This window comes from Apaloderma vittatum, unplaced genomic scaffold, assembly GCF_000703405.1.
Source record: "Apaloderma vittatum isolate BGI_N311 unplaced genomic scaffold, ASM70340v1 scaffold13121, whole genome shotgun sequence".
NCBI lineage: Eukaryota > Metazoa > Chordata > Aves > Trogoniformes > Trogonidae > Apaloderma > Apaloderma vittatum.
In genome coordinates, this window is record NW_009699677.1 from 1895 (window position 1) to 28399 (window position 26505).

At 39.2% G+C, this 26505-nt stretch overlaps 1 protein-coding gene across 1 annotated transcript in view; it reads left to right on the plus strand.

Moving 5' to 3' along the window:
• Positions 1-320: 320 nt before the first annotated feature.
• The window catches only part of RANBP2 (RAN binding protein 2), a 33835-nt gene continuing 7650 nt past the window's right edge, over positions 321-26505 (plus strand). The window contains exons 1-23 of the mRNA XM_009878487.1: positions 321-384; positions 856-967; positions 1747-1899; positions 2720-2950; positions 3372-3517; positions 5043-5235; positions 5922-6012; positions 7636-7845; positions 8310-8488; positions 8602-8777; positions 9095-9218; positions 9832-9993; positions 10300-10437; positions 10523-10669; positions 11133-11312; positions 11395-11478; positions 11973-12111; positions 12285-12382; positions 15202-15335; positions 15396-17473; positions 23920-24084; positions 25184-25276; positions 26200-26399. Of these exons, the coding sequence (XP_009876789.1) occupies positions 323-384; positions 856-967; positions 1747-1899; positions 2720-2950; positions 3372-3517; positions 5043-5235; positions 5922-6012; positions 7636-7845; positions 8310-8488; positions 8602-8777; positions 9095-9218; positions 9832-9993; positions 10300-10437; positions 10523-10669; positions 11133-11312; positions 11395-11478; positions 11973-12111; positions 12285-12382; positions 15202-15335; positions 15396-17473; positions 23920-24084; positions 25184-25276; positions 26200-26399 (5295 nt within the window). The 5' untranslated portion in view covers positions 321-322. The remainder of the gene's footprint in view (positions 385-855; positions 968-1746; positions 1900-2719; positions 2951-3371; positions 3518-5042; positions 5236-5921; positions 6013-7635; positions 7846-8309; positions 8489-8601; positions 8778-9094; positions 9219-9831; positions 9994-10299; positions 10438-10522; positions 10670-11132; positions 11313-11394; positions 11479-11972; positions 12112-12284; positions 12383-15201; positions 15336-15395; positions 17474-23919; positions 24085-25183; positions 25277-26199; positions 26400-26505) is intronic.

Below are 26505 nucleotides of genomic sequence, written 5' to 3' on the forward strand. Positions count from 1 at the left end.
AGCTGACCCCATTCTTCCACTCTCTTTAATCAGAAGTGTTTATGAAATGCCTCATGTATAAAGGCTTGTTGCCTACTTCACTTGTAATCTGTACTTTGCCTAGCAGTCCTTGTCAACTATGGGAAAAACTCTTTTCTTAATCCTACATCTTTCAGAGACAAACCTGTAAATATGAGGAGTGGATTCGAGCTGATCACTAGTTGTCAAATTTGGTCATTTACAAGTATAATGCATTGCTGAAAAGAAGGGTCACCCTGCTGGATTATTTTAAAAGTACCATGTGTCTAAAGTATGTGGCTTCTTTTTTCTCCTTCAGAAATCGATGAAAGGATTCCTCTTTGCTAAGCTGTATTTTGAAATAAAAGAATATGAACTTGCTAAGAGGTAACATGCATTGGTGTATGTTTGCTTTTCTGTTCTTTAAAGTGTAAGAGAAAAGTGAAATTAATGTGAAGTAGACCAGGGGAACCAAGATCAATATTGTGCTGTTTTAAGGCAACAGTAAATGTGTATATTGAGTGCCATTTAAATCTTTATAAAACGACAACTTCAAAGAAGCTTAAAAATGTTATTGGTTGGAAATGGCTTTTTCTCATTGTATTCTGTAATTCTTACTGTTTCTGTGAAGTACTGTTTTGTTTGTTTGTTTGTTTGTTTGTTTAAAGAAATACACTGGCAAGTAAGTAGCATCTGTATGTGTGAAACAATGTTCCTTCTTACTGTAAGGACCAGACAAAGTATCTAGAGCAAAATAAAGCTATACTCTCTGCATGGCAGATTAAGTTATTATAGCTCAGGGCTAGGACTATTATTGAAAAATATTGGTGACGTAAATAGCTTTTTCCTACTCAATAGGTATATATCTACATACCTCAATGTACAAGAGAGAGATCCTAAAGCACACAGATTTCTTGGGCAAATTTATGAAGCTGAAGATAACATAGAAAAAGCTTTTGGGTGTTACAAGGTAAGTACAACACTGACCCCTAATGTCCTGCTTTATTACTTTGTAAATGAACTTAAAACATCCTTATATGCTGGACACTATCAAACCCATGGAAGAAAACATGTTCCTGGCAAAGCAGTATTATTTTTACACATTTGAAAATGGAAAGCATATGAAGTGCTGCAGAGGATCTATGTATTGTGGAATTCCTTAGTGTGGACTGTGATGACAAGAAGAATCTAGTTGCTGCTAGAAGACTTTAGACCTAGTATAGTTTTTGTTTGGGTGATTTTGGAGGGGGTGGGGGCAGAAGGGAGGGGCAAATCTAATTCTACTTAGGCAAGTGTAAATGTCAGATTGCCAGTTGGAATGTCATTGTTCTGGTTTTGGAGAGGGAGATAATCTGCTGAGAAGTCTGGTTGCCAATACAACTCCATGAAGTGCTATCACATTTCTTAAACTCTGTATCTTCACTCGATTTTTTTTTTTTTTAAGTGTCCATGTCTGACTAGACTAGAGGTCCTTACAGTCCTGCTGCCTAGGAGCAGCTAGTGGTAGATATCAAGGAGCGGGCCTTTGCATTATTTCTCACATGCTCTTCAAAATTCCAGCAGTTGTACCTGGTGGTGGCATTTAGAAAGGCTTTTCTTGGTATATTTTGTATTGATAGATCTAAACTGAATAGATGGGTCTGGTTTTGGGAGACTAACTCTTTCTTGTGTTATATGGATAGTAAAATCAAGTTACTTTTTCTTCCCCCCAACCCCTTCTCCCTCCTGTGCATGCATGGGGAAAACTAGCGTTCTGTTGAGTTGAACCCAACACAGAAAGATCTGGTACTGAAGATTGCAGAGTTACTTTGCAACAACAACATTACTGATGGAAGAGCAAAATATTGGGTTGAGAGAGCTGCCAAGCTCTTCCCTGGGAGTCCTGCTGTTTATAGGCTGAAGGTAAATTCCTCTGTTCTGTGACTACAAATTTTAGCGTCTGACTGGAGTTCTTTTTGCATGACACTGTACGTAAAACTTCCTGGCTAAATTGTGTTAGAATCTTTAATATTAAAGTCTACCAGATGTTACTTTACCATCTGATGTTTTTGTTTAGCTTTCAAGAAAGCTGCAGCTCTGGGTTTTCAAACCCTTTTTAATGTTTCACAGTTAATCTTCTTCAAAAATTCAAAAAAACTGTTTTAGTTATCACATCCAAAAAGTTAAAACTAGATACGTGCTGCTTGATCTTTCTATTGTGTCGCTTGCAGGAAGGCAGCTGGCTTGTGAACTCAGACTTTCTTGCTCTGTGCTGCTGTTTTGTTTGTAAGTCTGTATTATGATAAACTCTGCAGAATGTGAGAAATGCTGTAATTCTCAAATACTATGTAAATACTTTCAGACATGCAGTCTCACTTTTGCACAGGTGTGCTGAGTTTGTGTAGCCAGGCATCAACCACATTGAAGTCTTAAGGTGTCTGTTGTTTGTTTTTAAGCAAGGTAGTCTATGGCAGGATATGCTGTCATTGAAACAACTGTTTTGACAAGCCCTACTGTACCATTGGTAATAGGCAAATTCTTCTCAGGATTTTCTTCTATAATAGTTAGCTCCGTTTTTACATATTTATGTATCTCATCAAACTTTGTAATACCTGAAAGCTCTTAAGAGTAATGTAGTTTGAGTCATAGAGTCTGTGTAGTGGAGGAAAAAAAAACCCTATCTGGTACTGTAGTTGCTGAAAAGACCTACTGTGACTTACTGTGTTGCCTTCATGTTTAACAGGAGCAGTTACTGGACTGTAAAGGTGAAGATGGATGGAATCAGCTTTTTGACTTGATTCAAGCAGAACTTTATGCGAGACCAGATGATGTCTACATAAACATCAGACTAGTTGCGCTCTACCGTTCAAATAATAGATTAAGAGATGCTGTGCTCCATTGTCAGGAGGCAGAGAAGAAAATACCTTTACAGTCAAGCTTGGAGTGGTGTTCCTGTGTTGTAGAGACATTTGAGGTCTTTAATCATATTTTGGTCTTGTGATAATCTTCCGTATCTTTTTAAGTGGTCTGTTTCTCTTAGTGTCATTACTTTGTCAGCTGTTTCTCAAGTGATTTATCTCCTTCAAATGTGTCTACTGAAACCAGTGGAATTACAAAATACTTCTTGGCATTTTTCTTTATAATTGAACTCCCTAAAATTAAGCCTTATAGGGGTATAGAGTTTCTAACTTCAATAGCTGACTTAGATACAACAGTTCCATTAAGAATAAAATTGCTCAGGCAAGTTGTTCTGGAACTTTGCTGCTGAAGAGTATGTTAAGGTCTCAGCTGTGAACCTGGATTATGCAGTAAATGCTACTAATTAGTTCTGGAGAAGTACTGCCCTTCATGGAAGGATGACTGTTCCTTATCCTTTGATGAACTTTCTTCTTTAGGAATATCTGGAATCTGTACAAGACTTGGAGTCTGATAAAAATAACTGGAGAGCTATCAAGAAAGATCATCTGCTGGCCTATTCCAGCTTTGTCAAAATGACACTTTCTTCTAGAGATGTTCAGGAATGCAGAGAAGCACTTGAAAGGTACTATTTTAACTTTTCTGTAGTTAAAAAATTAAAATTGTTTGGGTTTGTTTTTTTTCTGGATTGTAAAACACATCTGTCAAGCTTCTCTTTTGCTGCTTAACTTGTTCATGGATGGCAGAGGAGATTCTCTGTACTAGCCGCTATGAATGGTTCTTGCAAAGTTTGAAGCCCAAGCTGTCTTTTGACAGAGATACAAGTCTTGTTTAAATAGTCAGCGCACAGCCACAGATAAGATTCATTGATATCCTGGGTGAACTAACTTTTATCTTCCTTCCCTTCAGTCGGAGAATGTTACTCTGAACTTCAGGTGGTGGTGTTTTTTTTTTCTACAATTCTATGATTTTAGTGACTAACTAATCCAGATTTTCCTGACAGTTAATTAAAAAACAAACACCACTAGCCAACAACAAAAAAAATGCAACCAAAAGACCTAAACCACTTTTTGTGTATCAGTTTGTCTCGGTCGTTTTGTTGTCAATTAACACAATATGTATTGGAATAGTTGGGAATTTTAGGTGGAGATGTACTTATACCTCCCTACATGTATATATGTGTAGGGAGAAAGCCACTTGCAGTAAGAACACTCTCCTTCAGGGGAATCTGTCACAGGGCCAGCTGACTTCCAGGCATATCCTCTGTGACATACCTAGAGGAGTACAAAACCGTATTTGTAGTTGTTATATTAAGACCTGTGTTCATTCTTTCCATTATCTTCCCTTTCTTTACTGGCTTTTATTGACTTGCCTTTGTTCCTCAATTATGCAGTGGTTGTTACATTGTCTTTTGTAAAACAGTATTCTTCAGTCTGTTAGTCTTGAATGAGTATTTGAAGCAATACAAGCAATGGCTGAGGAATGCTTAATGCCCAAGTATGTTTAATTTTCTTTTTCGCTTGTAATATTGACCAAAACCATCTTGGCTTTTCTGCTGTCATTTTATTAGAGCCTTTCAAAGTAATTACATCTGAAGCACTTCCAGATTATGGCAATACTAACAGCCATTATATTTTTGTGAGGTAATTGAAAGAGCATTATAACTGTTTTCTGGAAAGCCTTGTTTGAGTGGTGATGGTATAGTAGCCTACAGCTGCTCTGATTTCTACAGCACCTTCTATCTGTGAAGAGCCTGTCTAGCTGTATTTTGGGCCTTTCTGATAAATGAAGGAAGGGGAAGAGCAGCGTGACTGGTGACCTCTGCATGTCTCTCAGTCTGCAGTAGTGAACAAGCTTATCCGTGTGGTTTGGGAGAATAGTTTTGAAAGCAGCTCTGCAAAGATGTACTGAAAAAGGCTGTAAACACCTAGGTAGTAATATGTTCAATAAACTGAGTTGAGAGCTTTGGGAGTTTGAGACCATTGTTCTACCTTCAAGTGCAACTTGAGTTTAAGCAGCAGTGACAGTAGTAACCATTGACTCATGAAGTTACTTGATTCACTTTAACATGAAGTTAAATAACATCAACCAAAACCATCTGCTGTAGTTTTTACTAGGACTCTGTTTAGAATGAGTTTTCTCTGTTCTAGTTTTGATCGTGCGCTTCAGTCGGTGAAACCATATGTGAATGGGGCTGATGATTTGTCTCGTACCTTTGTGGAAATGAAAGGACAGCTATACATGCATGCTGGAACTTTGCTACTGAAAATGGCCCAACACAACGACGCACAGTGGAGAGTTGTGTGTGAGCTAGCAGCATTGTGTTATCTGATAAGTTTCCAGGTAAGTAATTCTTCTGTTTATGCCTTTATCTGATACAGCAAGAATATTTCAAGAACGGTGTGCGTGTTGAGCTCCTGCGTCCCTGAAATAATCTAGTGTTTCTGTGCCTCGTCACCAAACCCTCCACTTTCAGAGTTCTTTGAGAAGTTTCAGATGACATGAAGAGTGTAAAAGTGTGTCATCAGCTGTTTCCCTTGTCAGAGTAACTTGATTCTTAAAGGCTACTGAGTGTATTTCCTAGAGTATATCTCCTTTTCTGTAATACATCTGAACACATTCATTAAGTGTTAAGCTTACTGCTACAGGAAGGGAAGGGGATGAGCAGAATAGTTCCCCTATGCTTGTTGAGTAGATAGCAGAACTGAAAAAATCAAGTTTAATTCTTTGCCTTGTGAAGTAAAAGTCACTGTCCTTTTGATGCCACTGCTTGCATTCCAGATATTACTTGCTCTTGTGTGCACTTAATGTTATTTGCAATAACTATAATTGCCCACCTAAGGGTTTTGTGTGTTTTGGGTTTCCCTGCCCCCCACCTCCAGGATATGTGACATAGTTCTTTCGGAATGAATTATGTGGGGGTGGTTTCTATAGTTTTCTAATGCTAAAAAGAAGCTTGTTTCCTAATTCTTAAGACTATTTTAAATTATCTGTTCTTCCTGTGACAATTCTCTCCCTGCTATCACCAGGTTCCTAAACCAAAGTCCAAGCTGTTAAAGGGGGATCAAACTGGACAAGATGTGCTAGAAACCTTGGCCTGTGATCGCAAAAGCCAGTCTGGTAATAAAAGCAGCTACATGGTTCCATTTTAGTTAAAGGTTAAGCGATTTGTTAACACATTTGTAATAATGAAATGTAATGTTAACACTTCAATATACAATAAAACCTTCTAGGTTCTGACTGCATAAGTAAAGCAGAACAGTCGTTTTGATCCTGACAGTTAAAGGGTTGGGGTTTTTTTTCCTCTTTATCATCCTAGTAGAGCATGTTCTCTTTTTCCTTCCTTTTTGCCTTTCCAGCACACTAAGATTTAACTTAAGACTGGATGAGTGGGCCTGTACAAACCTCATGAGGTTCAATAAGGCCAAGTGTAAGGTCCTGCAGCTAGGTTGGGGCAATCCCAAGCACAGATAAAGGCTGAGTGATGAGTGGATTGAGAGCAGCCCTGAAGAGGAGGACTTGGAGGTATTGGAGGATGAAAAACTGAATGTGAGCCGTTAGCGTGCGCTCGCAGCCCAGGAAGCCAACTGCATCCTGGACTGAATCAAAAGAATGGTGGCCAGCAGATCAAGAGAGGTTGATTCTCTGCCTCTACTCTGCTCTTGTGAGACCCCACCTGCGCTGCTGTGTTCGTTTCTGGGACCTCCAACGTAAGAAGGACATGGACCTCGTGGAGCAAGAGCAGAGAAGGGTCATAAAGGGGGGCTGGAGCACCTCTCCTGCAAAGACAGGCTGAGAGAGTTAAGGTTGTTCAGCCTGAAGAAGAGAAGGCTCTGGAGAGACCTTCCAGTACTCAAAGCGGGGGGCCTACAGGAAAGAGGAGGAGGGGAGTGTAGTAATAGAAACTGTCACCTCTTCTCCTAACTGAAATAGGGTAGATTTAGATCAGGTATTAGGAAGAAATTTGTTCCTGTAGGGGTGGTGAGACATGGTGAGACACTGGAACAGGTTGCTCAGAGGAGTTGTGGATGCCTCATTCCTGGAAGTGTCCAGGGCCGGGCTGGATGGGGCTTGGAGCAACCTGCTCTAGTGGGAGGTGTCCCTGCCTGTGGCAGAGGGGCTGGAAGTAGATGATCTTTAAGGACCTTTCAAACCCAAACCTTTTTATGGTTTTAAGGTCTCTAAATCTACTGGAAATGTCTTTTGCCTGCTGATACTATTTTGCAAGTATTGTTAGCCCCAAGAGGAAAAAAAAATAACATTACTGTTTCTCTGTCTTTTCCACCCCCTTCCTTGTTTGTCAGCTTTCTTCTTTTTCCTGCCAAGTATAGAGGGTTTTAGTCTACAAAGTCTTGCGAGGCCTAAATAAAAACAAACCCACTAGACATCAGGTTTGATTGTTTCAGAATGGGTTTTAGTAAGACAGACTTCTACTTAGTACAGCTACTTACTTTAATGATGGTTGCAATGACCCTAGAATAGTTATAATAAGCTGACTTTGTTTTCTGAAAGAAGCAGATTTACAAATGCCTTGGGATTGTTGCTACTGAAAGCTTAGGAGGCCTGTGTGATGAAACACTGACCTAATTACAAAGAGGACATAGCTTAACAATCTCGAGGTTTCATGAGGGGAAGTCCTGGATTCTGCTCGGTGTTTGATAGCAAAAACAGTGTAGTGTATTAAATACTGCTTTTCTTACATTCACTGCTTTATTTATGTGAAGTGATATTTTTGTTTCCTAGGTCATATGCTGCTGAACTTAAGCCATGGCAAGCAAGACTTCTTTAAAGAGATTGTGGAGTCATTTGCAAACAAGAGTGGCTCATTTACCTTGTTTGATAGTCTGTTTGAAAGTGGAGCTTCCAAAGAGAGATCTTTTATTGGCACAGATGACATTGGAAATGTCAGTACACAAGCACCAGTGCAAGTCGAACTTCATAAGTATGATATTGGTAAGAACTGTTACTTTCTGAAGCTCAGCACAACTTTCTGTATCAGAAGCTCTTGCACAACTACTTCATATTGCAACGAAAGACAAATACCTCGGATAGCTGTCCAAAGTTGCCCTAATGTTCTAGGCGAGACTTAGACTTTATTGCAAAGTAAAGAAATCCTTCTTGAATAACTCCTTAAAAATTTGGAGAAGACTGAATATGGTGAGGATGGAAGTGAAAGGAAGTCTGAGTCACCGCTCAGAAATTTAAGGGAGCACTCAGATGAACTGTCTGCTTGATATGTTTGGCTAATTTGAAGTTTGTTACCTTTCATAAGTGAAAGTTGGAATCTTGATGCTCGTTGGTCTGCAAAGTATCCTTGGCTGCTCTGACAGCGAAACGTGAAACATGACTTTGATCAGATACAAGTCTTGCTGACTTGTACGAAGTTGACATCCGCATCCAACTTTGTTTTTGCGCAGGTGCTGTTCGAATGCACAATGGCAGTCTCCAGCACCTTGTGTGGCTTGGCTTGCAGTGGAACTCTATGTCAGTCTTACCCCCAATGCGCAAATGGTTAAAACAGATTTTTCACCTGCCCCAAGAAACATCAAGACTTGAGACAGATGCTCCTGAATCCATTTGCCTGTCGGACCTTGAAGTAAGTAAACTTTCCAAGTTCTTAAATGTACTGTAGGGTTTAAGTCTTGGATTTTGGTGTTTCGGGTTTTTTTGTATTTAATACTTTTTATTTATTTATTTTTACGAAAATAGGTATTCCTACTTGGGGTGGTGTTCACTAGCAACTTACAATTGCAAGAGAAGTTTAATTCTCACTATGGTGCACATCAACCTCAATTCTTACCGTTGCCAGTGTGCAAACAGCTCTATACTGAAAAGCAAAGATCCTGGTGGGATGCTGTTCGTACTCTTATTCAGAGAAAAACAACGTAAGTTTTTTTCAGTTTGGAAATGTTTGACCAATCCTTTAGGCAGTGTCTGCTACAGCATCTTGGTCCCAGTAGATTCTTGTAAAATTTAATTTTTATTTTTTTTTTTACATATTTTGGACATCAAATCTGTGTTGTAGTAGAGACTTGTTACACTTGCAAGATTTTGAAAAATAGAATTTTTGTTTCTAACAATGCATTTCTAAACTAGAGGCAGGTTAGGACTAAAACTGCAAGCTATCATCATCAATCAAATGACATGTGAACAGTTGAAAAATAAAGAATACTAATCAAAGAATGTTTCTTCTAATATTCAGACCAGGAACAGCAGCAAAACTGCGGCTTATCGTACAGCATGGAATAAGTACTCTACGAACACTGGAGAAGCATGGCCTTCAACCTGCCTTAATTATACACTGGGCAAAAAGCTTGCAAAAAACAGTAAGCCGAGATTATTTTTAAATGTGTAGAAGCTGAGGTGTTTTTCTTTCATCTGTAAACAGACTGAGATGGGGGAGAGAAATCAGATGCAAGTGTATTAATGAGAACTACTCTTTTTTTCGTTATATTCAAACTGAAGGAGAGCCAATTTAGATTAGATATTGGAAAGAAATTCTTTTCTGTGAGGGTGGTGAGATCCTGGAATAGGTTTCCCAGAGAAGCTGTGGATGCCCACTCCCTGGAAAGTGTTCAAGGCCAGGCTGGATGGGGCTTGGAGCAACCTGGTCTAGTGAGGGGTGTCCCTGCCCATGTCAGGGAGTTGGAACTAAATGGTCTTTAACATCCCTTCCAACCTAAACCTTTCTATGATTCTCTGTATTTGTCAGGCAAATTAGTTGCTCTAGTTGCCCTGTACTCTGTCTTGAAACTGTCGTGTTGTTTTATACATGTATGATACTTTAGCTCTTGAGAGAAAACCCTTCAGGTTTATCTCAAGTGTCAGAGAAGGACTATTGGCACTTCTGAATAAAATGGGAGAAGAATATGTGTGAATAGCATTTTTTACTTGAATTTGTTGGAACAAGATGTGCTTCTATTTCCTTTTCTTCACCAGGGCATTAGCCTTAACTCCTTCTATGACCAGAAGGAATACATTGGACGAAGTGTCTACTATTGGAAGAAAGTTTTGCCTATGCTGGAAGTTATCAAAAAGAAGAGGAGTATTCCTGAACCTGTTGATCCTCTCTTCAAACACTTCCATAGTGTAGACATTCAGGTACAAATTGATTAAGCTAAGGCTGAAGTAAGAGAATGTTTATGTCAGAAACTTAAGCAGTAGTGGGATTTTTTTGTGCATTGTATAACTCATGTTATTACTGTATCAGTGTCTGATAAAGGGGAAAAAAATTTCTCCTTACAACCTTATTCTTACATTGAAAACTGAGTATGTGATTGGGAGGCACTGAACACCCCTAGTACAAACTTAAAAGAAGGAGTATTTTCGCTGTGTTACAGAAAGAAAAACTATAATGGCTGTGTCATTGCATTGTCAGATATGAGTTGTCTTTCACTTTCTTTGTAGGTGTTCCAGGTTGCAGCATATGAGGAAGAGGCACGTATAGCATTTGCAACATTGGATGCAGTTGATGGCAAAACTGATGATGCTTTATTAGCATTTGAAGCTATTAAGAATGTGGTTTCATACTGGAATCTTGCTGTGGTAAGTTTACAAATTGCATTACCCCATGATGCTTTACTTTATTCAGTCGCCTTCTGATCCTGTTAATCTGTGTCTTGTTCTTTAGATTTTCCAGAGAAAGGCAGAAGAGATTCAAAATGATGCCATGCTGCCAGAAGAACAAGAGGAACATAAAACATATCTTCTTAAAAGCAAACATTATCTAATGAAGATTGTTGAGGAAAGCTCCTCAGATATGTCAGTAACTGAGAAAGTAAGTAATTCTTCCTTTAAAAACTTGTTTGAACAGATGCAGTGGCTTTGGGTGCTGTTTCAAAATGAAACCAGTTGCATTTATGTTAGCTTTTTTTAGACCAGGCTTTGCATTAAGGCAAGTTTATTTATCTTGACCAAAGAAATAAGTTTAACTGTTTAACACCAATGGGTTGATAAATTGTGGGTAACTTCTGTAACCTACCAGATCATGCAGTATTCCCACTACTCTGTGGATGAAAGTTTTTTGCCACTATCTTTTCCTAGAGGTCAAAAGTTTGGAAAAATAGAATTAATATTTATGTGGAACATTTTCTTACATTAATGCTAACAGTTTTAGAGCTTTGAAAAAAACAGTATTGTGTAGTGAAAGCCTTGTGAATTTTAAAGCCAGAACTCTATGTAGCCTGTCTCGCTCTGAGGGAGAGTTACAAACGTGACTCAAGTTTCAAATAACTTTTTAGCTGCCGGTGTCTGTTGAAACTGTGAGGGAAGTGTTAGACACAGTGATTCAGGAACTTGGTGAGAATGACGAAGAAGGAAGTCCTGCCTTCAGAAACGGTCTGTCACAAGCTGTAGATTCACAGATGAAACATTCCACTCCATCTCCAAAGTTTTCTCTTTCACCAACTAAGAGCTACAAGGTATGTTAGCCACCTGTTATTTCAAGGAGTTGTTATGTTTAAAGAAAAACTTCAACAGATTCAGTGAACTTTTTTCTTCTAGTTTTCTCCTAAAACTCCTCCTCAGTGGGCGGAAGATCATAGATCTATACTTCAAATGATCTGTCAGCAAATGGAAGCTTTAAAGGTAAGCAATTTTGTCACCATATTGAGTGAAGAAGAGTAGACCTGTTGATCATAAGGATTTAGTGATAGTAGCATGGACTAACTTACAGGTCCTAGACTACTAAAATCAGTAGAGTTATCTGCCTAAATTGAGTGCAAGAGTAAATATTTTTGCTTAAAGATTCATTTGGAACTTGGGCAGAGATGCAGAGGCAACTCATCTAAGAACGGTGTACAGAAAGAGCTTTCATCAGCTTGGTTCTCATCCACTAGGCTCTTTTTTGTGGATTTTTTTTTTTTTTTTTACTTCTGGCTTTAGAATACAAACTTAATATTTTGTACTGCATGGGCAGATCTTGGATGATTCTGGCAGATAACTTGATTTTTATTTTTTTCCCCTAACCTTGAACATCATCCTTTTAAATAAAAAAGGGTAGGGATCATTCCTTAAGTTTTCTTCTAGAAATACCTATGTAATATATACTTATATTCTTTATTGGCACACTGTCTTGACAGAATGAAATGCAAGAAATGAAACTTAGTAATTCCAACTCAAAGGCATCATCTCATCGGTGGCCTGCTGAAAGCTATGGAACAGATACTATGTCAGACGGTTATCAGAGACCACAAAATCTTCATGAAGCTCCGTTAACAGGTAAATTCCTGATGAGTTTTTATCTAAATGCTTAGCTAACCAAGTAAGATTTCTGAAAACAGTGCAGAAATATTTTAATGATTCACAATTAAAAACTTGATTGCTGGACAGAGCCCATTCAAAACAAGAACCAAAAAAATCAAAGTATAAGTTGTTGTCCTGTTCCTTTTTAGTTGCTACCACTGGCCCATCTGTTTACTACAGCCAGTCACCTGCCTATAACTCTCAGTATCTTCTCAGAACGGCTGCAACCAATGTAACGCCAACGAAGGTGAGAACTTCCAATGATCTACTGAAAATGAATGCTTTTGGCTCTATATGTAGTTGAATGAAATTGCAATTCCTTATACAGTATTTAGTAAATTGGACTGCTAGGGATAAACTGAGGATTTATATTTTTGCCTGTATTTTGGGATGTGGGGTTTAGGAGGAAAAGCCAGCAAAATATGTCTCTAAAATGTTAGTACATGACCCTACAGAGTATGTGTGATAACACTTATTTTTAATTTGCCGCAAAGTAGTATTGCAATTGAGAATGATCATTTTTCATAAAAAGACAACTTGCTCATTTTGTGCCCCTTTTTCAATGCTCCCTTTCAGATGCCCTTCAAGATTTAAGCTAATTGGTCTAAACAAAGTTACTTTAGATTTAAATTAGCATCAAAGTATGCCCTGCTTTTAAGAGTACATGTTGCATAGACTTCAGCATGTTAAGAATTTGTCCTCTGATATCATAATAAGCACAGCAATCATTTTCCGCTTTTCGTTTAGGCTCCTGTCTATGGCATGAACCGCCTTACACCTCAGCAACATATATATGCTTATCAGCAACCGATGCATACACCACCTCTGCAAAACACATCTACTTGTATGTTTTCCCAAGAGATATATGGCACACCTCTACGTTTTGATTCTTCTGCTACTGGACTCATTTCCCCTCGTGGGGGGGATGAGTATTACAATTACAGTGTTCCACAGGCAAGCACAAATCCACCATTGCCTGAACCAGGCTATTTCACAAAGCCTTCAATCGCACCACCGCCTTTGAAGCCTGCAGAATCAAAAGTGATAGAATTCCCAAAATCTAAATTTGGACAGCCAGGAACAGCAGAAGGATCAAAAACATCTCTGCCAACACCAGCACAGGCGAGTCAGCCAACAACTTTTAAATTCAACACTAACTTCAAGTCTAACGATGGAGATTTTACCTTTTCTTCTCTTCAGGTTGCACCACAGCCTCCAAATGCAGCTTTTAATAGCAGCGAAAGCCTCTTGGGTCTTCTGACATCTGACAAACCTTTACAGGATGATAGATACAGTGAACAGAAACCAGCTAATGACCACACAAGTAGTCAAAGAAATGTCTTCAATTTTGGCAATAAACATATGCCAGGCATCTCTTTTAGAGAAAGTGTGGGACAAAATGCACACAAAACCCTGGGTTTTGAGAAGAGTGATGCGTTGAGTGCCCAGGAACCAAGCAAGCTTGTATTTATGACTTCAAATTCAGATTTAGCCAATAGAAGTCATGAAACAGAGGGAGGAAGCACCCATGGTGGAGATGAGGATGATGATGGTCCTCATTTTGATCCTGTGGTGCCACTCCCTGACAAGATTGAAGTAAAAACAGGTGAGGAAGATGAAGAAGAATTCTTCTGCAACAGAGCCAAGCTCTTTCGTTTTGATGCAGAATCTAAAGAATGGAAAGAAAGGGGTGTTGGAAATGTGAAAATACTGAAACACAAAGTATCTGGCAAATTTCGTCTCTTGATGAGACGAGACCAAGTGCTGAAAATCTGCGCAAATCACTACATAAATACTGATATGAAATTGACTCCAAATGCTGGGTCAGATAAGTCATTTGTGTGGCACGCTTTAGATTATGCAGACGAGTCACCAAAACCAGAACAGCTTGCAATTAGATTTAAAACACCTGAGGAAGCAATGCTTTTCAAAAGTAAGTTTGAGGAGTCACAGAATATTTTAAAAACCTTGGGATCGAATGTTGACACATCCGTGACTCATAGTAGTGGGACTGCAAAAGAAACACCAAATCAAGATCTCAAGGAGACTAGCAGATCCATTTCTGGGACCCTGAACTTTGGCTTTCAGTTCCCGAAAGATGGGGCGAGCAGTGAAGCTGATGGCAAAGGCAGCCTCACAGCTGCGTCAACTGCATCTGTCCCTACCACTTTTTCATTTGGAAAGGAAGCCCCACAAACCTATTCTGGTGGGTTTGGGCAGCATCTCTTGAAGAAGGATCAATGGGAGTCTAAAGTATGTTTAGTTCCAAATGAAGCAACTGCCAAGAATGGTGTATCATGTCAAAGTCCAAATCCCAGTGTGTGGGAAACACATGGTACCCCATCAGCTGACTCTGCTGCAGGTTTCAAAGCCAGTGGTAACGCTGTGCAGGACAAATTTGGCTCTGCTTTTGCTAAAAAGGAAGGGCAATGGGAATGTAGTGTCTGTTTAGTAAGAAATGAACCCACTGCCTCCAAGTGCATTGCCTGCCAGAATCCAAACAAAACTAATGCGGCCGTGTCTGGTCAACAAGCTTCCTCTAAATTTGCCCAAGCAGTTGCTCCAAAGGCTGTTCAAAAGGACTTGGGAACTACTTTTTCTAAAAAAGAAGGTCAGTGGGACTGCTCTGTATGCCGAGTCCAAAATGAAGCAAAAGATGTGAACTGTCGTTCTTGTCAGAATCCTAATTCTCAAAGTCAACCAAATGTGCCTACAACTACTGTTCAGGTGTCCCTCGCTCCCAAGTTTGGTTCCATCGCTGATGCGAGTAAGCCACAGAAAAATGGATTTGAAGGTCTTTTTACCAAAAAGGAAGGTCAGTGGGATTGTAGTACTTGTTTGGTGAGGAATGAAGGTTCTTCACCAGCCTGCGTAGCCTGCCAAACACCAAATCCGTCTGGTAAGCCCGATGGTGATTCTATATCAACGCCTACCACTGGCTTGAAAAGTAAATTATCCGAACCTGCTGGAGGACAATTGGGAACAGGCTTTAAGTGTGATTTCTTAGAAAAGGGCTTTAAGTTTGGTCTTAGTGAGCAAGGCAAGACACCATCATTTACATTTCAGATTCCTTCTGATACTGAAGCCAAGCCTGCAAAAGAAGGATTTAGCTTTTCAATGCCAATGCCTGGAGGTGGATTTAAATTTGGTATACAGGAGTCTAGTAAAACTACCACTAAGAAAGATGAGCCATCGAAAGAGTCTACAACTGACTTGAAAAGCACTGATGACAAAGATAAAAAGGAACCACCTTCAGACAGCGGAATTACATTCTCATTTCAAGAAACAGCAAACAAGGAGAAAGACGACTTTGTTTTTGGGCAGAGTAGCAGCACTTTTACTTTTGCTGAGCTTGCAAAAAGTACTCCTAGGGAAGGCTTTCAGTTTGGCAAAAAAGACCCGAACTTCAAAGGCTTTTCAGGTGCGGGTGAAAAGCTGTTTTCTTCACAGGATTCTAAAATGGATCACAAAGCAAACACATCTGCTGACCTTGGTGAGAAGGATGATGATGTATATAAGACAGAGGACAGTGATGATATACATTTTGAACCTATAGTTCAGATGCCTGAAAAAGTAGAACCATTTACAGGAGAGGAAGATGAGAAAGTTTTGTACTCCCAAAGAGTAAAGCTGTTCAGATTTGATCCAGAAACAAGCCAGTGGAAAGAACGTGGGGTGGGCAACCTCAAGATTCTTAAAAATGAAGTCAATGGCAAAGTAAGAATATTAATGCGGCGTGAGCAGGTACTGAAGGTGTGTGCAAATCACTGGATAACAACCACAATGAACTTGAAACAGCTGTCTGGCTCAGACAAAGCATGGATGTGGATGGCCAATGACTTCTCTGATGGTGATGCGAAGTTGGAACAACTGGCAGCAAAATTCAAGACACCAGAGCAGGCTGAGGAGTTCAAGCAGAAGTTTGAAGAATGTCAGAGGCTACTACTAGATATACCACTGCAGACACCCCATAAACTTGTTGATACAGGTAGGACAGCTCAGCTTATACAGAAAGCCGAAGAGATGAAGTGTGGCTTAAAAGATCTTAAAACTTTTCTAACAGATGACAAAACTAAACTGTCAGAAGAGGAAAATGTCAACTCTGGTTGTGCCAGCAGTACTTCTGATGTCGTGATAAAGCCGCATGCTGAAAGTACTGGGCCTACCCTGGAATGGGATAACTACGACTTGCGTGAAGAAACATTGGATGATAGTGTAAGTAGTTCTGTGTATGCGTCGCCTCTTGCAAGTAGCCCTGTAAGAAAAAATTTGTTTAGATTTGGAGAGTCGACCACAGGCTTTAGTTTCAGCTTTAAATCTGCCTTGAGCCCATCCAAATCTCCTGCCAAACAGAACCAGAGTCGAACATCAGTAGGCACAGATGAAGACTCTGATGTTACTCAGGAAGAAGAGAGAGATGGGCAGTACTTTGAACCTGTTGTCCCTCTGCCTGATCTCGTGGAAGTGACCAGTGGTGAGGAAAATGAGCAAGTTGTCTTCAGTCACAGAGCTAAGCTCTACCGGTATGACAAAGACGCCAATCAGTGGAAGGAGAGAGGTATTGGGGATATCAAGATATTGCAGAACTACGACAACAAACAAGTGCGGATAGTAATGAGAAGGGACCAGGTACTAAAACTCTGTGCCAATCACAGGATAACACCAGATATGAATATGCAACAAATGAAAGGATCTGATAGGGCATGGGTGTGGACTGCATGTGACTTTGCAGATGGGGAAAGGAAAGTAGAGCTTCTAGCTGTGCGATTCAAGCTGCAAGATGTTGCAGACTCATTTAAGCAGATTTTTGATGAAGCAAAGCATGCCCAAGAGAAAGACACGCTGATAACACCTCTTTCTTCTCGTGCCAATACACCAAAGGAATCTCCATGTGGTAAAAATGCTGTAGCTGTATTAGAAGAAACTACCAGAGACAGAACTGACCTCAGCCATGGTGATGATAGTTCTGATGCAGCTGTAGAGACTGCAGAGGTGTCAAGCACTTCTGAAACACCGATGAAAACAGTGGTTTCTCCTCCAAAGTTTGTATTTGGATCTGAATCTGTCAAGAGCATTTTCAGCAATGAAAAGTCAAAGACATTCACATTTGGAAATACTTCAGCCACCGGTTCTCTCTTTGGCTTCAGCTTTAATCCTCCAAGAAAGAGTGAAGATCATACTACAATGCCTCAGAACACTACACAGAAAGAACTGAAAGTCTCTGAACCACCAAAAAGCTCTAGTACTCCTCAGAAGCCTCTAGACAGCAAGGTAGACAACGTGCCTACTGCAACACAAGTTGGACCCTCTAACTTCTCATTTAGAATTCTGGAAAAAGGTGAGTGTCAATTGAACTATTAGTTTATTCAACTGTGCAACTTATTAAGCAGTCATCTCTATGCTATTCATTATTCTTTGTTGTCTTGATAATACGTTGTTTCTTTCAATTCTAGTGCAGATACCCACATCTTCACAAGTTTTCAGGAGTTGCAACTACAGGAGTGAATTTTAAGTCATAATTATTTTCATATAAATTGAAAGTGTGTGATGCAGAATGGAGTTCTGTTCATTAGCGAGAGGATTTCTGGTAGGAGCTGTAACTGATTAACTTGAATTTCAGGCTTAAGTGCTTAAAAAAAGGATCTGTAGATTCATTTTTTGAGTCGTAAATATGTAGTTGGATTGGTAGTGTATGTACCCAGGCCATTGCTCCGAGTGGTAAAGTGTAAGAACAGCAAATGTGTGCTTCATCTAAAATTTGAATTACTACCATGACTGAACACATGGGTATTCTAAACCTACTCTCAATACGTTTCTTCAACGTCTTAATTATTGGCCTCTGCAATTTCGGATGTGTAGCTTAAATAACATGAGACATTAGCCTCTTTCCTTGGCCTTAAAGCAGATCATGTGGTTACATCTGCAGTTACAGTTTCTGACGTTGTTTGAAAAAATGTACTTGCAGAAGTTGGGGCTGTGACATCATCACTGTAACATGCTGAAGTGTCTTCCTGAGAAGAATGGGATTTACTAGCCTTTGTTAATGGTGGAGTACTTCTCTTAGAAGGCTTCATCTGCTGTTTCCCATCAGAGCAAGACTTTAGTCAGATGATAGTTTTTAATTTACATACTGGTCTCAGTATTATGAAGACATACTGTCTTAACCGGTGCTGTTTAACATCCTTGTTCATGACATGCACAGGGGGATTGAGTGTACCCTCAGCAAATTTGCTGACAGCACCAAGCTGTGTGGTGTGGTCTTTGTGCTGGAGAGAAAGGAGGCCATTCACGGGAACCTTGACAGGCTGGACAGGTGGGCCTGTGTGAACTTCATGAAGTCTGACAAAGCCAAGTGCAAGGTTCTGCACCTTGGATTGGGGCAATCCCAAGCACAAACACAGGCTGTGTGATAAATGTATTGAGAGAAGCCCTGCAGAGAAGGGAGTGGTTTTAGAGGGTGAAAAACTGAATATGAGTCAGCAATGTGAGCTCACAGCCCAGAAAGCCAACAGTGTGCTGCGTTGCATCAAGAGAAGAGTGGCCATCAGGTTGAGGGAGGTGATTCTCCCCCTCTACTCTGCTCTTGTGAGAGCTCCCCTGCAGTGCTGTGTTCTGCTCTGGGATCCCCAGCAAAAGGAGGACATGGACCTGTTGCAGGAAGTCCAGAGAAGAGTGATAAAGATGATCAGGAGGCTGGAGCACCCCTCCTACGAGGGGAGGCTTAGAGTGGGGGTGGTTCAGCCTGGAGGAGAGAAGACTCCAGGGAGACCTTATAGCAGACTTTCAGTACCTGAAGGGGCCCTACAGCAAAGAAGGGGAGGGACTTATTATCGGGGAGTGTAGTGATAGGATAAGGGATAACATTCTCGGATTGAAAGAGGGTAGATTTAGATCAGATATTAGAAAGAAACTATTTTTTGTGAGAGTGAAGCTGTGGATGTCTCCTCCCTGGAAGTGTTCGAGGCCAGGCTGGATGGGGGTCTTGGAGCAACCTGGTCTAGTGGAAGGTGTCCCTGCCCATGGCAGGGGGATTGGAACCAGATGATCTTTAAGGTCCCTTCCAACCATGCTATCCTATGATTAATTAAGTAAATAAAATACAGTAAAGTGACGTGGCAGAAAATGATAGCTGCAGTCTATTCACGTGGGTTGGATAAGCTTGTATAGGATTAATAGATGGAATTTCCTACTGTGAAATACAGCTATGGAATGCTTCCCAGACATGTATAGGTCTGGTTTACCCTTTTAAAATTCTAGGTAAACACTTATATCCAAACAATTTATTTTTTTAGGATTTAATTTTAGCCTTTTTAAATCTAATCCAATGGCCTTTTGGACAAGCACACCTTCCTTGCAACCTGATAGTAAAGGTATTTGCATACTGCACTGAATGTGTGATAAAAACACTTTAGCAGGCATGGACAGTAACCCAGCTGGCAAAGCAGTTAGCTCAGTAATCCTTATAATTAACATGCATGCTGAAGAAGAGTACTTAAAATTGTGTCTGACCACTCTTTTTGTCCCATTGGAGAATGTCTGTAGCCCATAGTATGTTAATACAAGCTGGTGCAATGAATGGCCCTGTTTAAGCTTTTGGCTTCTGTTTGCCTTATCTTCTGAGGGTATCTGTCTTGCACTTCTGCATTGCAGTTTTCCTGAACATGCACACTGGTTCTGTTTTTTTGAAAGAAATTCCATTACCCTGATATTCTTAGAGAATAAATCTCTTAATGTCTTCAGTTCAATGATGATCTCAAGACTGGTTATCTAGTGAAATACTTGAATGTATTTATCCTCTCTTGGAAATGTTTCATTCAGTTTCCTGATTATCAGTATGTTAACTACTGCACTTTAAAAACATAAATGAGAAAGCAAACTCCTTAGCTACTGCTTATGTGTATATATTTCATGTATACTAAGACGACCATCTGCGCTCTCAGAGTTTCTCCTGAGTAGTCAATTTGTTAACATTCACGAACCTGTAACCAAAATCTACAGCTTATTTGACTGTCATAAGAGGTTACTAATGTTGCTTCTTGCAAGTATGCTTGCTGTAAGCATATTCATCATGTATAATAAGAAGACCATCTGAGCTCTCAGAAAGTTTCTCCTGAGTAGTCAATTTGTTAACATTCACGAACCTGTAACCAAAATCTACAGCTTATTTGACTGTCATAAGAGGTTACTAATGTTGCTTCTTGCAAGTATGCTTGCTGTAAGCATATTCAAAAGTTCAACAGCATATTAATTCTAAAATGCAAATTTTCATTCTAGTATGCACAAGACAATCTTCTAATGTTAGTGTCTTATATTGTTTAAAAATGTCACAATGTCAGTCCAAACACCACTTTCCCAAAACTGTATTTCTGGAGAAGCTGTTCTTATTTCAACACTGAACTCCTGTTCTGTGTACCTAATCTAAAGTCAATTGTTGTGTGATTTTTAGGTAGCCCTGTGCATGGAGTTTATTAACAATTCAATTTTAATTTTGTAATTCTGTGTCCACGAAATGAAGCAATTAAATATTCTGCACCAATGCATACATGCAAGAACTTCTTATACCTCAAATTGATCCTGTTTTTATATTGAGGTGTGTGAGGGCAAATGTGTGTGTGTTTAAAAAAACAAACAAAATAGGCCTTTCTGGTACTTCAGACTAGTTTTGACTTCTACTTTTCAGATAGCTGGGATACTATTGTTAGTTAGTGATTTATTTACAGTTGATAATTGTCTTCAGTGTAGCTTTTTAGTGGCCTTTTTTTTCTGAGCTCTGACTTAATAGCAAATGATTTCAAGAAGCCCTTTCTAAATTAGGGTTTTCAAGCCTACGCAATGCAAATATAATCTCAGACTTTCTCACAGGGAGTATCTTTCAAAGATCAACTTCTGAATTATGCTAGAGCAACATTCAAAGGAAATTTAACCTTATAATAGTTCTGCACCTCCATGCAAAAGTCCTTGTAAATTTTTTGCAGGTCAGATCATGATCTTTTTTAATAAATCCTTTACATATTTGCATCAAAGTTATGTCAAGCATGATATTGCATCATCACATGCATTAAGGTTTCAGCTCTGACACTTTTCTCTTATATCCAGAAGATATTCACTGATGCATGTATGAGAAAAATCAATATTAAGACTAGCTAGATATTTAGGCCTAATTGATCTTAACGTCAATTGAAACAAAAGGAAAAATATGATATACCAGTGAAAAGAGCTGTTGTGTGTAGTATTGTTCTTTATGTTGTTCCTTCCATATACTAACAATGTTTTGTATGGCTTCTTTTCCCCTGAGTAGAAAATTCTATTTCACAAAATCAACAGTGTTCTAAGAGTATGTTGTACTTACACATGGTTCTTTGTTTTCACGGCTGCCTGTGAAAATATGTTTAACCTGTTTGCAGCACTTTTGAATAAGAAAAGTTAACTTTCTTGTGGGGGGTGTGAGCAGAAACTGACTTAACTGAACCAGTGAGCATCCCACTCAGTCTTGGCATTCTGAGGGTAAATACACATCGTAAGGGCAAATACACATTGTGATGTTAATCTTTGTTGTTGAACCTTTCTGTCACTTTGAGCGGATGTTTGGAACACTAGAATCTTAATCTGTGGATAAATTTACCTATGGATTAATCCGAAGTGACTTTAATGCATTTCTTATATTCAGCCACTTTGCACAGGGGCTACTGAAAGAAACTGCATGATAATTATTAGGGAATGCTGTCTGAATACAATGGACTATATCATCTGTTGTCAGGGTCTTTTAGCTAGCTTTTTACAGCTCAGATTAAAGGAAGCTTACACTTCTACCAGTTACATGACTGATTTTTGAAAGACATTTTTTGTTATTGAAGAAACATTTTTGAAAATTCTCTACTCCAAAGGAAGCTGACTTTTTGCTGTAACCTTTAATGGCTATGTGACTAAATACTCCACACTTAGACCTCGGTGGTGAACTCTGTGCAAAATGACTCAATCTAGTTGAGATGCTTGCTTATCTTCATAATGTGATACTAAATGTACTCCTAATTCTTGAAGCAACTAGAGCTAGTGATTTTTTTGCATAAGGAATTTGCTGTTCAAGAATTTTATCCTACATTTAGTTTATACAGGCTCAGAAGAGCTATTGAGATATAAAAAAGTGAGCTAAAAGAATTAGTCTGGAAGACTATGTGTGCTTCTAATGGGTTTGACCTATACTCTAGTACATAAATGTCTGAGATAATTAACTTGTAGTCAAAAGGAGAGTCAATTAGGGCAAAGGTTGGAAGGGAACACTTTGGAGAAAAAAGACATAATTTGAACTAGTACTTTGGCATTTTGCTTTTGCTCTACTATTCTATGTTATATTGCTGTTAACCTAATGGAATGTACTAGTGGGAAAATTAAAAAGCAAATTTATTTAATGTGTCAGTTATGTCAGAGGATCAAGGAGTATGTATAAATGTTATGCTTCTGTCCTTGTCTAATCTTGCAATGATGAATATCAAATTGCATAGGCAGGAAAATGAATGTTCCTCAGGAGCCAAGTAGTAGTCTGATTCCTAGCTGAAGATTTAGGTTCCCACTGATTACATTGTGCCACAAGCTCATCAAATATTTCTAATGAAAAAAGCAATGAGCTTTTGAGAGCAACCTTCACATTGTGCTGATTAGTTTAACTTAAACCTGGAGAACATTAACAAATAGATTAACTTACTAAAGCAATCAAACTGTGCTTAGAAACACCAGTATGTGGATATTGATTCGCTTATGGGATAATTCTTATAAATAGTTAACAAATTTGTTTCTCACAACTTTGCCCCCAAACTCCCCCTCTCAAACAAGACTAAAATCCGACCCCAAACAAACAACACCCAAACAAACAATACATGACGCTTAAACTGGTATATCTTCCCTCTTTGCTTCCATTCTTGCATAATAAACTCAAGTCTTTGTTTCCAAAGCTGTCTGCTTGTTTTTCTAACCAATTTGTTTTTCTGCAGTTTGCTCTTGGCTGTGCTTTCAGCTTTAACTTTTGATTATGCACTTTTTCAATCCAAGTAGAATGGACAACTTCATGCTGAAGGAGAGAGGAGAAAAGAGGATATAATAAAATTGATAATGCTATTTGTCCTTGCTGGAAAAGCTAGTTACATAGGCTGAAAGCAGTATGTTTTGTTATTCATTGTGGCAGAACTAAAAATGACTTTACTTTTGTAACAATAAATGTTTCAGCAACAGCTATTACGGTAAATTTAGATTAGCTGATAAAAGGCTGAGATTTCCAATAGGTAGCCTAAAATAAGTTCTATTCAGTTGCTGTTTAAAATTTTTCTAGAACTTTAAGCACTTTTAAGCAATGCAATAGGACATGTTGCTGTAGACAGCTTCGCTTTTTCTCTTTTCAGGCCTGAAGTTTGCCTCCCTACCTCTAGATAGCACCTATATCCTTCTCCATAGTCAGATTTTGTTTGACATGAGGACTTGGTTAAATAATCCTTCTGACAATATAAAGATACAGGCTTGTTTCTGCTCTGATACTTGAATTCCAAAGGCAATAGAACAGGATGTAGTTGGGCATGCAGGTTAGAATTTCTTAGATTTTAATAGGATGCTCTGTCCTAGCATCCTGAAACTTTGATTTTTATTTGCTTTGGATCAGCAGAAGATCTGTAGGCTCTAATTGTTTTTCTAACTGCCTTAGAATTAACTCAATTCTGTCATAGTGACCGTGTGGGGTTAATGTTATTCCCTGTTCTGATATTACTCCATTCTAATGGTTTGTTCAATTTATGTAAAAAGCTGAGAAAACGACGTCAGAAGATGATCTTCCATCTGATGACGTTATAATAGTGTATGAGTTAACACCCACTCCTGAGCAGAGAGCGCTCGCTGGCTTTCTTAAGCTACCTTCCACATTCTTCTGTTACAAGAATAAGCCTGGATATGTGAGTGACGAGGATGATGGTAAGTAATGCCCAGAGGTGATCTTTGTGTTGCTGTTTTTTGGCGGGGAAGGGTGTAACACTGCACTGGTGCAGCCATGTCTCAAGCACTGTGTGGTTTTGGGTACAAGAAGGACATCGGACTAAGTACTTAGTGTGTCCAGAGGAGGATGATAAAGATGGTGAAAGACCTTGGTGGCCACACTTAAAAGGAACAGCTGAGGTCATGTTCAGCTTGGAGAAGGCTGAGGAGTGACCTCATCTTCAAGGTGGACAGCAGAGAGGGGATGCTAGTCTCTCTCTCTGGTTTCCAGCAATAGGACACAAGGAAATAGAATGAAGATGCATCAGGGGAGTTTCAGTTTGGACATTAGGAAAGGGTTCTTCACAGGGAAGATGGTCAGTCACTGGAACAGCAGGTTCCCCAGGGCAGAGGTCATGACACTGTCAAGCCTGTCAGAGTTCAAGGAGCATCTGGATGAAACTCATAGGCATATGATTTACGTTTACGTAGTCAGCACGGAGCTGGATGCAAATTGTCCATACGAGTGCCTTTCAGCTTGAGGTTTTCTGTGATTCTGTGAATACTATCAGAAGCATTAGACAGTAGAATATTTTTGTTTAGACATTATCCTGTCATCTTCCTTATGGCCATAGTTGTAGACTCAGGTCTTCAAGACAGGATAGTACGATGGAGGCCAAGGAAATGACTAAAGAGAATTTGTATTTCTGTCTTCTGAGTATTGGCACTCATATTACCAGTGTAGTTGGTTAGGTAAGACTAAATAATCGGATGATTGAGCCTGGTCTCATCTGAGCAAGAGGCTTACTTCTGTAGCTATTTTTAGAGACAAGGCAGCCTTTATCAAAAAGGAACATGCTCAGGTTCCCTAACAAAACCCATGTATCTGTTACAGCTGAGGCCAAGAAGAGTGTCAGTAGCACCCTGAAGCAGATGTATGCAAAGTAGGAGGTGAAAGCTTACGTGCTAGTGTACAGAGCTCTTAATACAGAAGCAAAGATGATCCATGCTTGCTCACCTTGTGAGTCAGAAGGGCTTAGCAGACTCCTCTCTACTTAGAGGATGCTTAAGAACTTAATACTTATTTCTTGTATTTAAGATGAAGACTACGAAACAGCTGTCAAGAAACTTAATGGAAGACTCTATCCAAGCAGTTCAGAAGAGAAGAAGATATTGCAAGAACCTGTAAAAAGTATGTCTTAAAACACAATAAAATATATTGTATACTGAAACACAAGTTCTGAATCTGAAGGACACATGGGCACTGAGATTGATTTTATGTTTCCTGAGATAGTGGTGGGATTTTTTTTGGTTTTTTTTTTTAGAAGCACTGATGCTGGGAGCAGAAAAGTTGCATTTCAAAATATAGTTTTAAGCTCTGTTGAGCTGTTAGTTGGCAGTAAAGTGGCACCTGAATGCAAAATGCACGTTTCAGCTGCCCTCTAAACAAGAACATCACGTTGTCTTCCTACATTGAGCCCCTTCTGAATTTCATAGAATCATAGAATTTGAAGGATTCAGCTTGACATGATACTGTACAAGACAAAAGTTGTTTGCATCTGTGAATACTTGCTGCTTCTGCAGATAGTCAAGTTAAACATACAAGTTGATGGTGTTCAGTCTTAAAAAAAAAAAAGGTATTTGGTCTTTACATTTAAAAGTACAAGTGTAGAAGACTGAATTTGCTGCTTATTTTTATGTCTACTTTGTGCCTCAGACTTCAGTGCTGTATAAGTGAAAACCTGGGTGAATACTTCTAGAGGTGTAGTTTGGGGTTTTTTTGTTTGAGAATATGTGCTAGAAAGAGATGGTATATACTGAGCCATCTGGAATATGGGCAAATGTTGAAGGAAGCTATTAGTAGTGACAGCTGCAAGACTGAACTCTTCATTGCATAGAAATTACCTGACAGCAATAGAAAACTTCTATTTTAGCTACTAAGCCTAGTCTTCATTTTCCACTGTTTAAACAATAATGCTGCTTGAAAAACTCTTCAAGTCTGACTTCCAAGTTGCTCTGACTATTACGAGGTTATGAAATAACGCAGATGCCAAAAATCACTTCAGTATTTAGCTGCCTTCCTAGCTATTTTCCACTTATTTTTATTCTTTGCAGTAGGCATCACAGGAGAAAGTGAATCCAACAGTGAAAGAGAATGTACTAGTAGTACTTGGGAAAAGAAACCAACTCCTGAGGAGAAGGCTGAAGCAGAAACTCTGCAGGTTTCTTCCACATCTGTCTGTGGGGTCAGCAGTGATACTGAGGATGACAGCCCAGAAGACTTCCAGACAGAAGTTAAAAATGAAGAAGAAAAAGTAAGAACTAAATCTGTACTAAACTTTGTCATTAAAATATATGTGAGACTTTACATAGTTTTTGCCTTGTTAAGAATAAGGCAGGGGGGAAAAACTACTTGACTCT